At 44.0% G+C, this 12,275-nt stretch overlaps 1 protein-coding gene across 1 annotated transcript; it reads right to left on the reverse strand.

Moving 5' to 3' along the window:
- Nucleotides 1-9,525: 9,525 nt before the first annotated feature.
- Nucleotides 9,526-10,741, reverse strand: LOC136697254 (chemokine XC receptor 1-like). The gene is made up of 2 exons (XM_066672292.1): nt 10,738-10,741; nt 9,526-10,553 (listed from the first exon to the last, which is right to left on the reverse strand). Exons 1-2 carry the CDS (start codon nt 10,739-10,741, stop codon nt 9,526-9,528), a joined length of 1,032 nt encoding a protein of 343 aa, XP_066528389.1.
- Between the last annotated feature and the right edge of the window lie 1,534 nt (nt 10,742-12,275).

Here is a 12,275-nt window from a genome sequence, read left to right on the forward strand (position 1 = left end):
CGTCCGCTTCCGTCAGTCCGCCAAGTGATCCGTGACAGAATGAACGACCAAAAGGACGCATCTAACTCAGACCACTTTGTGAGGAGGGGTGCTATTCGCCGGACTCCATTTCAAACAAGCCCTAAAAACCTGTGGAGGAGGCTTTAAGAACAGCCTCAGAATGGAGTCCACGGCTCCAGCCCATGTCCGGCGTGGTTCCTTTCCCTCCAACGGAGGACTCGATTCGAGACTCAATGGATTATTCCATTATATTTAGCGAGAAGCTAAAAGAAGTCCAGGCGAATATAATCCAGTCTCTAATCGAGTCAAGGACTTCAATAGAGTCGACTCCGGAATCGAGTGATTGCGCCAGCGCGAGTAGAAGGAATCCCCCTGTTTCCATGGACGTCGTCGCAAGGGCCCCAGTTTCCAAGCACCTCTATGCACTCCCTCCTGACCTCCAAGAGAAGCTTGAAATTTTGGCAAGTCTGGAGGCCTCCACGAAAGCGGCGCAGTCAGCCGCTCCTGTCTTCGTGAGCGCGGCGTGCGCCTCTCCTGTCTTCGTGAGCGCGGCGCGCGCCTCTCCTGTCTTCGTGAGCGCGGCGCGCGCCTCTCCTGTCTTCGTGAGCGCGGCGCCCGCCTCTCCTGTCTCTGTGGATTACGTCGCAGATTCCTCTGCCTCCGTGGACGTCGTCGTTGTTTCTTCTGTCTCCGTGGACGACGTCGCAGATTCCTCTGCCTCCGTGGACGTCGACGCACTTTCTCCAGTCTCCATGGAAGACGTCGCAGATTCCTCTGCCTCCGTGGACGTCGTCGCTGTTTCTCCTGTCTCCGTGGACGACGTCGCAGATTCCTCTGCCTCCGTGGACGTCGTCGCTGTTTCTCCTGTCTCCGTGGACAACGTCGCTGTTTCTCCAGTCTCCGTGGACGACGTCGCAGATTCCTCTGCCTCCGTGGACGTCGTCGCAGTTTCTCCTGTCTCTGTGGACGACGTCGCAGATTCCTCTGCCTCCTTGGACGTCGTCGTTGTTTCTCCTGTCTCCGTGGATGACGTCGCAGATTCCTCTGCCTCCGTGGACGTCATCGTTGTTTCTCCAGTCTCCATGGACGACGTCACAGATTCCTCTGCCTCTGTGGACGTCGTCGCAGTTTCTCCTGTCTCCGTGGACGATGTCGCAGATTCCTCTGCCTCCGTGGACATCGTCGCTGTTTCTCCTGTCTCCGTGGACGACGTCGCAGATTCCTCTGCCTCCATGGACGTCGTCGCAGATTCCTCTGCCTCCGTGGACGACGTCGCAGGTTCCTCTGCCTCCGTGGACGACGTCGCAGGTTCCTCTGCCTCCGTGGACGACGTCGCAGGTTCCTCTGCCTCCGTGGATGACGTCGCAGGTTCCCCTGCCTCCGTGGACGACGTCGCAGGTTCCCCTGCCTCCGTGGACGACGTCGCAGATTCCCCTGCTTCCTTGGACGACATCGCAGGGCCTCCTGTCTTTGGAATGGCGGCTCCCTCAGCCGCTCCTGTCCCCGTGACTGTGGCTTCGGCCGCTCCTGTCCCCGTGACTGTGGCTTCGGCCGCTCCTGTCCCCGTGACTGTGGCTTCGGCCGCTCCTGTCCCCGTGACTGTGGCTTCGGCCGCTCCTGTTCCCGTGACTGTGGCTTCAGCCGCTCCTGTCCCCGTCACTGTGGCTACGGCCGCTCCTGTCCCCGTGACTGTGGCTACGGCCGCTCCTGTCCCCGTGGCTACGGCCGTTTCTGCCCCCGTGACTGTGGCTACGGCCGCTCCTGTCCCCGTGGCTACGGCCGTTTCTGCCCCCGTGACTGTGGCCTCGGCCGTTTCTGCCCCCGTGACTGTGGCCTCGGCCGTTTCTGCCCCCGTGACTGTGGCCTCGTCCGTTTCTGCCCCTGTGACTGTGGCTCCGGCCGCTCCTGGTCATGTCTGTAGGTCGGCCCGAAGGACTTCGGGGCCGAACCCTAGAGTTGTGCCCAGGCTGGCTTCTCAGACTGCCCCACAAACATTTGCCAGTCCTGGGCACCCCCAAGTTATATTGGTTCCCTTGTCTGTCCCTGTCCTGGTTCCCTTGTCTGTCCCTGTCCTGGTTCCTGTCTCTGTCCTTGTCCCTGTTCCCTTGTCTGCCTTTGTCTCTGTTCCAGTCCCTGTTACTGTGTTCGTGTCTGTCCCCCTGAACGTCCTGGTCCCTGTTCCCCTACCAAGTCCTGTCCAGTCCCCTGTTAATCCTGTCCAGTCCCCGTATCCGCTCAATGATCAGTCACCAGTTTTGTCTCCATTCCAGTCCCCTGTCCTGTCACCTGCCCATGTCCAGTCTTCTGTCCCCAAACATGTCCAGTCCCCTGTTAGTCCTGTCCAGGCCCCATTTCAACCCTATGTCTCGTCTCATGTTCAGTCCCTGTTTCAACCCTCTGTCCCGTCTCAGGTCCAGTCCCCTGTTAATCATGTCCAGTCTTCTGTCCCCAAACATGTTCAGTCCCCGTATTCATCCAGCGTTCAGTCACCTGTCTTGTCTCCAGTCCAGTCTCTGTTTCAACCCCCTGTCCATTCTCAAGTTCCGTCTCCGGTCAAGTCCCTGTTTCAACCCTCTATTCCGTCTCAAGTCCAGTCTCCTGTCCAGTCCCAGTACCCAGCCTCATTCCAATCCCAAGTCCTGTCTCCTTTTCCCTTTTTTCGGTCTCCTGTCATGTCCCCAGCTCCTATGTCTGTTCCCGTCCTGTCCTGAGTCCTGTCTCCCATGGTGTCTTGTCTTAGTCTGTCATGTTTTCCGTGCCCTCTCCTGTGCCAGCTCCTGGGGGGTTTAGGTGTACGCGCCCCGGGAGTTGCGCGTTCAGGGGGTCACGCCTTCGTCTTGTCACCTCTGTTTTTCCGGACATGTGCTGAGAGAGAGCACATGGCTATGTTTGTTTATGTTCGTGTCTCTGCCTTTGTTCCGCCTCCTCGTCCGTGTCATGTGTTAACCCGTCCTCCTTGTTATCTGTCCAGGTGTGTCTCGTTTGTGTCAGTATTTAAGCCCTCTTGTTTCACGTCCTGTTTGTCGTTCATTTCACTTCATTATGTATTGTTCCCTAGTCATGTCTTGTCGTGTTGTTTATCTCCCGTTTTCTAGTCAGGTCATGTTTGTTTCATAGTTTTGTCGTTCTGTGTTTTTCGTGTCTTTAGTTTATATTCCTCGTCTTGTTGTTTTCTTTATAGTTTGTCTGTGTTTTGTTCTATCTTTTGTTATTAAAAACCCTCCGTGTTTTAGCAAGTGCGTCCGCTTCCGTCAGTCCGCCAAGTGATCCGTGACAGAATGAACGACCAAAAGGACGCATCTAACTCAGACCACTTTGTGAGGAGGGGTGCTATTCGCCGGACTCCATTTCAAACAAGCCCTAAAAACCTGTGGAGGAGGCTTTAAGAACAGCCTCAGAATGGAGTCCACGGCTCCAGCCCATGTCCGGCGTGGTTCCTTTCCCTCCAACGGAGGACTCGATTCGAGACTCAATGGATTATTCCATTATATTTAGCGAGAAGCTAAAAGAAGTCCAGGCGAATATAATCCAGTCTCTAATCGAGTCAAGGACTTCAATAGAGTCGACTCCGGAATCGAGTGATTGCGCCAGCACGAGTAGAAGGAATCCCCCTGTTTCCATGGACGTCGTCGCAAGGGCCCCAGTTTCCAAGCACCTCTATGCACTCCCTCCTGACCTCCAAGAGAAGCTTGAAATTTTGGCAAGTCTGGAGGCCTCCACGAAAGCGGCGCAGTCAGCCTCTCCTGTCTTCGTGAGCGCGGCGTGCACCTCTCCTGTCTTCGTGAGCGCGGCGCGCGCCTATCCTGTCTTCGTGAGCGCGGCGCGCGCCTCTCCTGTCTTCGTGAGCGCGGCGCGCGCCTCTCCTGTCTTCGTGAGCGCGGCGCCCGCCTCTCCTGTCTCTGTGGATTACGTGGGGACTGTTTTTGTTCCAATGATACTCACAATGAACAGGGGATGTTTATGGGAATATCTGATTGTGCTCGTTATAAGATGAATTTTAAAGAGCCTAAACCTAAGGATGCTTTGTTTAAAGTGAATTTTCATACACCAGATAGCAAGCAGAGTAGAACATTAATGGTGCAGTATGACATATATGACATGTGACTATAGGAAATTTTAAAGATATTTGGTGGGTTTGTGGAGATAAAGCATACATATTTCTACCATATGGGTGGACAGGCTGTTGTTATATGGCAAAATTAAAGCTTCCTTATGAGGTTTATACTCTCCAAAAAATACTCTCAAAAAAGAAGCAACTGATGAAGGGAATTCTGAAGGTAATTCTGTGAGAAGAAAGAAAAGGGAAATGGCTCAGTTTCATAATTTGGAAGCCTATCATTGGAGAATCAGTAAAATGGGGTATAGGATTATTCCCATGATATGGTGTGACATTTTTAGCTAATGCTAATTGCTAATGAAACAATAAGAGGGTTTCAGTATTTGTCAAATACACAAAAAAGTCACAGATTAACATTGTTAAACCATGACATGGCTCTGGATTACATTTTAGCTAAGCAAGGGGGTTTATGTGTGGCTTTGAATCTAACAGGGGATGCCTGTTATACTTTGATTCCGGATAATTCTGATAATATGACTAGTGTTAGGCGGTACGGTGGCGCAGCAGGTAGTGTCGCAGTCACACAGCTCCAGGGAGGTTGTGGGTTCGATTCCTGCTCTGGGTGACTGTCTGTGAGGAGTTGGTGTGTTCTCCCTGTGGGTTTCCTCTGGGTGCTCCGGTTTCCTCCCACAGTCCAAAAGCACACGTTTGTAGGTGGATTGGTGACTCAAAGTGTGAATGTGTGTGTTTGTCTGTGTTGCCCTGTGAAGGACTGGCGCCCCCTCCAGGGTGTATTCCCGCCTTGTGCCCAATGATTCCAGGTAGGCTCTGGACCCACTGTGACCCTGAACTGGATAAGCGGTTACAGATAATGAATGAATGACTAGTGTTATTGAAGCATATAAGGGAGGTGTTTGGTCCATCAAAAGGAGCTGGATGGTCTGTGAATGCTTGGTTATTGGAGAAATTAGGACCACTAGGAGCAATGTTGGCTCAAGTTTTTGGAGCAGCTCTTTTAGCAGTGTGTATAATGTTTTATTTTTGTACACTCTTGTTAACTTGTGCAAAAGCTATGATGAAAGATCAAGTACAGATGCCATTATTAAGTAGAACCGACTCAGACAAATATGAAGAGGAAATTTTGGAAAACAACCTGGTGGAAAGATATCCATTTTGAATATCCACTATTATATATTTTTACTATTCAATTATGACATTATTCTTTTATTTTGTTAGGTTTATTATTTAGTAATCGATTATAAAGATTGTAGGATGAAGTATACTCTGTAGCTTATATAACGTATTAATCCATTAGTATTACTATTATTAAAGTTTATTTGATGTTTATTTGCATCTGTCATTTTTGCAAAGGATACTGGCTGTTGTTTCTTTCTTCCAGAAAGAAAAAGGGGGGAAGATCACTGTAAGGGTGGATGGTTGTTCGAGATTCCTGAAATGCTACAGGGATCCACAATCTCATAGAGGACAATAAAACAGAAGGACTTTGATACAGAATGGTGAAGACTTGCTGAAGCTCAATATGTCATCAACATCACATCAGAAGACAAAATTGCTGAAAAGACCATGTTATGTTATATGTCCCTATTGAATTGTTTATTATTAGTAATCTTTGAAAGTGATAAATCATTATATGAGTGATATTAAAAATTGTAACAACTGTGTATTATGAATACTTATAAACTGATGAAATGTAATCTGTGTAAGTGTATTGAATTGTGAAGTGTATTGTATCTCAGATGTTTTTTGTTTTTATCGATGTTAGGGCCAAGGGGTGTGTCAGGTAGGGACAGGTCCATTGTAAGGTCCCATGGGTCGACCAGCCTGAATTTGGACATTGGTTTGATTTTATTTTCTGAGATTTTCATACACATTTACTTAAGTCAACTCCCTACACATATAGAATAAATTTAATTGGACTGGAGTACAGTTTTGTGATCGCCTAGGCAGAGGGATCGTGGGGGAATTTTTCCTGTCTAAAATGTTTGAAGGATTTTCAAGAAAGATGGCTGCCTGGCAGGTTATTTTGCCCTCACACTCCATGATATTTTGTTACATCATAAGGCAAGTGATGTTAAAATTGTGTGTAGGAAGGTATCACTTATTTGTTATGACATTAACATGTATGGGTTGCTTAAAATTTACGAGACTTTAACAGTCTCGAAGGGAGGAAATTATGAGGTATATTTAATCATAAGGCCTCATAAGGCACAGTATTAAGGAATGTTCACTGTTTTTTATGTTCAGCCATATGCTCTGTGTCTGTGTTCCACAGAGAGAAATGTTTAGGATACGCTATCAGTGAGGGTAGGAAACTATAAATTTTACCCCCTCCCTTAGTCCCTTAAGAACATGCAAATATTAACCAACCTCTATGTTTACCATATTTGGTAAGGTTAGAGAACCATATAGATCGGGGTCCTAGCCTGGAGGGGAGAGAGAGATTTTGAGCGCTGAATTGAACACTCCTCTCACGGGATCCTTAAGAACCCGTAAGACACTGTTTTGGTAAATAAAGATGTATTTACACCTTTAACCATGTCTGCTGAGATTCTTTTCCATCACCTGTCTTCACAACACAGCAAAGTTAACAACAGGGAACTGGAGTGTTGCCCCAGATATAGGTTTGTCTGTTGTGGAGTAAGTGAGGAACATTAGGATGTACATTTGGGAATGTGGAACAGTAATCTCTTTGGGTGTCTCAGGGCATGCAGCCACAGAAAACACGGTGAAATCTATTAAACAGCTTTTGGAAATATGCAAAAAATATACAGATCTTATGCCAACATTAGTTTAAAGGCTGGTCAAACACACAGACAACCAAGTGATTTTAAATTACAAATGTAGACATTATCAAACCATCCCAAGCTCCTGCTGGAATGAAGAGCTGGTGTTGCCATTTAGGTCTGAGTTTAGAAACTTCCTATTACTCTAAAAGTCATCAGTACATGTTTATTTTTTTCCAGGGATATATCACTCCAAACAAAGCAAATAGATATCATTTAGAAACTGCTGATACATCTCTGCTCATTAATGTTCATAGTTTGCTCTGTGAGTCTCTTTCAGGATGAAAGAGGAAGCAGTGTTCACATTCGCATTGAGAGACACTGGCTAGGTTCATTCATGATTTCATTCAGCACAATTTATATGCAGTCACGGGCTGCATATATGACTCATATTGTAGCATGAGTCATATTATGTAAAATAAAAACTGAGGAGTAAAGAGAATTCAGCTCCATTGCTCACCACTAGATTTTCAAATGTAGTCCAAAGTTCAAGAGTGTGCAGAATAAACCCAGTGTTAGACAAAACTGAAGCCCAGTACATGAAACAACTGTTCTGTGATTTAAGAATGTTGCTCCTTTAATAGTCTCTAATATTAGTGTAGTTTTTATCTCATATTTATTTACCAGGGGTCTACAGGTAGTGTCACTGATGCACGGTTCCTGTGTCCTTGGGTTGTGGGTTCCATCCCTGCCCTGATTCACTGTCTGTGAGCAATTTGATGAGCTCTCCCTTTGTCTGCATGGGGGTTTCCTCTGGACACTTTGGTTTCCTCCCACAGTGCAAAATTGCAGGCTGGTAGGGAGATCGGTTGGTAAATGCCCATCGGTGAGAGTGTGTTCGTGACCATTTGAGTGTGTGATGACCCGGCAGGCTGAGATGGGAAAAAATATTTTGACACTTATTTGTCACTTATCTAATCTTCTTCTTGCATTCGTTCTCCATTCAAATATGCATTCATTCTCCATTCATCTGACAGCGCAGCTCCTACATTGCAGTAGATTAGATGGGTTCTACCATCTGAGGGAATTCTCCCCTCCCAAATGTTTAAGTTGGTTGAGCCCACAAGTTGTCTTTTCTGGAGCAGTGAAATTAAATATAGCAGCAGAATAGCACAAAGCATCAGTCTGTGGTGATGGAAGGAAGGTGGAGCCAATAAGTCAGAATGAAAAATGGAAATACGTTGGAAGAAGATGCTGCCAAATGTGCAAAATTAACAAATATGTTTTCCAGAGGACAGACCCCAGATGCAGCCGATAAAGAGAGATAAGGAAGGCACGGTAGTGCCTTAGATAGTGTCGCAGTCACACAGCTCCAGGGACCTCTCTTGACTGTCTGTGAGGAGTTTGGTGTGTTCTCTCTGTGTCTGCGTGGGTTTCCTCCGGGTTCTCCGGTTTCCTCCCACAGTCCAAAGACACACGTTGGTAGGTGAATTGGCACCTCAAAAGTGTCCGTAGGTGTGAGTGTGTGAGTGAATGAGTGTGTGTTGCCCTGTGAAGGACTGGCGACCCCTCCAGGGTGTATTTCTGCCTTGTGCTCAATTATTCCAGGTAGGCTCTGGACCCACAGCGACCCTGAACTGGAAAAGCTTGGTGGGTTTTGGACACATAGTGACCCTGAAGTGGCTACAGGAAATGAATTAAAGTTTTTAGCTATGTTAATGAGTTATGTAAAGAGGTTTATTTACATTGTGGATTGACAGATTTAAATCTAGTATTTTAGTGCAAAAAAATGGCACGGCATGAAAAAAATATAAAAAAAACTTTTAAAAAAATGACAATTTTGTTACTTTACATAGATAATACCATTACTTAGTAAAACAAATTTATTTTTTTCAGCTTAAATATTTATATTGTCAATAGTTTTTTAAAATATATACTTATTTAAATGCAATTTTTAAAGAATATGTGAGTAAATTATTTCAAGTTGCACAGTAAATCAATATGAACAGTGTAAAAAATGCTTCATTTTGTATCTTCAGTTGTTTTCATGATGAACTTGAAAACATGAATCTTTGGTTTAACTTAAACATGACATTTTGCCTGGTTATTTGGGTCATGTGTGTTTTTGTGCATGTTTCCACACTGTATGCTTTATTCCCACATCAAACAAAACACTGCACTGTTTTCCATGTACATTGTGTTTTTACAGTAACTGTATGACATATGAAACCTCTCAAAAACAGTTAATATTTTCCTTGTTATGGAAACATCCACTATATTTTATTGTTAGTTTTGTTGTAGGACAAAATGTTAGCCACAGTTTAACACACCAGAAGTGTACATAGATGTGATTTTTAGGGTGGTTTTCTTCTGAAAATAACAGATAATATAGAAAGTTTGATCATAAGTGAGCTGCATAATGGAGTTTCCACAAAAACAATTCCTTTTTTTTCCAGGAAACTGAAAGGTTAATTGCTATTGATAACAATTAAATAGAAATTAAGGGTGATTACATGGAAATATATATATATATCTTATTGAACATCCCTCAGAGAGCACCATCTTTGTAATAACTTTTTTAATACCACATAATAATTACAGCAATGTGCCAAGAGTTTCAAAAGCTGGTCCAAGGCCTTGGAATGTCTTTAATGCTCTGTGTGTTCTGATTGCTTATAGTCGGCATTGTCAGTCTTACTGAGTAAAGATACCTCCAGAGTTGTTTCATGGTCCATACATTGAGCCCTGAGAACCCAGAAGTTGTGGCCATTTCGTGTGGTCCTTGAAACTTTTTTTGCAAAAAAAAATCTGTAGAAATGTCTTCACATGATTTCTGAATTTTACACCAACAAAAACATAAAACACTGGGTTAAGACAGCAGTGGGAGAAAGCGAGAAGTTTGAAGACATACAGTGCATAATCTAGATGATCACTGACATTACAATCTGTAAAAGTCCCTATCCCATAATAAACTAATGACTGTAGAAATAAGACAATGTTATAAGGAGCCCAGCCAAAAAAGAACACAGCCACAATGCAGAAGATGAGCTTTATAGTCCTGTGTTTCTTCTTTGTTCGGGACTTGAGGACAGTCTGAACTATTCGTATGTAGCAAAAAGCCATGACCAAAACTGCAACCACAAAAAAACAGTTTTGTTCAAATGTAACAGCAATGACGGTCATTGTGCTGTTAAACTCACAGTGAAGATTGTTGGGGTGATCTGGGTCAGACATGACAGAGCTTTGCACTGAGGCTGGTATTGCTGCTGCAGCACTCACCACCCAAGCCAAGATGGGAACAACTGCAAACGTCTGACCTGTCTCCCAGTCTGACAGAGGGTAGACCACCGCTACATAGCGCTGAATAGTCAACAACATCAGGAAAACACTGCTACTGTAAAATCCGGTAAAGAAAAAAAAGTTGACAGCTTTGCACACTGCATCTCCAAATATCCAGCCCCAGATGTAGTCACAGGCCCAAAATGGAAGTCCAAGAGTGAACATCAGGTCAGACACAGCCAAGTTGAGGATGAAGAGGTTGGTCAATGATTTCAGGGACTCGTAGAGGGCAAGGATCACCAGAACCATTACGTTACCAATGAGACTGAGAATGATCATGATGGTAAAGAATATGGGAATTGCAATAAATCCAACCCTTGCTAAATATTCCTTGCAACATATTTCATCAGTTTCATTATCATAATAATAATCATACATCTGTAAAGTTGTATTTTCTACATCTGTACTGTTTTCTGAAAAGCAAAAGACAAAAACATATCAGTACTTAGTGAACATGAACAAAGGAATGTATTTTTTTGTGTGAGAAGGTCATAAATACAGTGAATTTACATAGTCAGTGAATTTAAAGTCCAGTCATTTGAATCATTACTGGCTTTCAACTCAGAGTTTGACTCAAGTTAGAAAAGTAGAACTTACCCATTTCTTTTGTGCCCAGTTATTTCTCCAAATTTACTTTCTCTGAAATGAAGACCTGAAAAAATACATGTGGTTTCCTTAGACTTGAAATGAAACTTTTATTATTTTAAAATTTAAATTAAAGGTATTTATGCAGTAATAGCTTTTATGTGAACTGAGATGTACAATTCAGGAGCGAGAAGTTCTTAAACGTATGTAAGTTACCCTCCTCCCCAAACTGTCTCTCTTCCTCATTCTAAAACAGTATTATTATTATTATTATTATTTTTTTTTTTTTTACACTTTTAGAAGTACATGACTTATTTATTTATTTTTATTTTTTTTGTCTCTCAGTGACTGCAAGCTGATGCATAGTTTGAACTCCTGCCCGTTTACCCTTGGTCAGCAAGTGTAATTGCTCTATTTAATATGCAGTATTTTATAAGCTCTGTTCCATTCAGACAGTACAGCTCATGGACATGCTTTATTTAATACCATTATCTAATGAGATTTCACCTCAGACATGTCTTGCATGTACACATCACCACACGGCCCATGCATTAAAGCTCTGCCATTTTTTTTTTTTTGTTGAAGTTAAAGTGTCTTTAAAGTGTCCCTTGCAAAATGTAGTAATGTTGATTACCGACCAAACAGTGTATTACACACAAGCAGTTGTAACTGAACAGGAGGAGTGGTTACAGGCAATAAAATCAACCATAACATTATGACCACTTCCTTATTTCTACACTCACAATCTATTCTCTGATTTCCACTGACTACACAGGAGCACTTAGTAGTTTGATATTTACAGACTAAAGTCTGTTTAAAAATTGTGTTTTTAAACACTGACCAATTGTTGTCAACTCTGTTAGACAAACACCTACTCTGTTGGTCCATCTTGTAGATGCAAAATCAGTAGCTCATCTGTTGTTTCACAGTTTGTGTTGGACTTTCTCTAGCCCTTCATCAGGGGACACAACGACACTGTCTGCTGGATATTTTTAGTTGGTGGACTATTCTTAGTCCAGCAGTGACACTGATGGGTTCAAAAACTCCAGCAGCACTGCTGTGTCTGATCCACTTATACCAGTACAACACACACTAACACACCGCCACAACATCAGTGTCAGTGCAGTGCCGAGTATGATCCACCACCAAAATCATACCATTTCTGTGGTGGTTTTCTGGGGGTTCTGGTGAAAAGGGGCAAACAATGGACTCCAGTCTGTAACTGTAGAATTACAGAGCTGAAAGAATGGACAGTGAGGGTGGTAACAAGGAGGTGATCATAATGTTCTGCTTATGTATACAAAGTTTTTTTCTAGACACTCTAAGGTATTAACATCCTTTGGAACATTAGAGGGTCTCCCCACCGACCACCAATCTGCAGCATCTACTTGGATGATGTGATAGCAGTCAGCCTGCAACTGACCACATCAGGTGTGTGTTAGAGAGGTGATAGCAAAAGACTAGGAAAACAAACTGGACATGGTACTAATGCATCTTTGGGCATCACACACATTACAAACAACAAACTTTATTTACAAAGCATTAAAAAC

Source organism: Hoplias malabaricus, chromosome 5, assembly GCF_029633855.1.
Source record: "Hoplias malabaricus isolate fHopMal1 chromosome 5, fHopMal1.hap1, whole genome shotgun sequence".
NCBI lineage: Eukaryota > Metazoa > Chordata > Actinopteri > Characiformes > Erythrinidae > Hoplias > Hoplias malabaricus.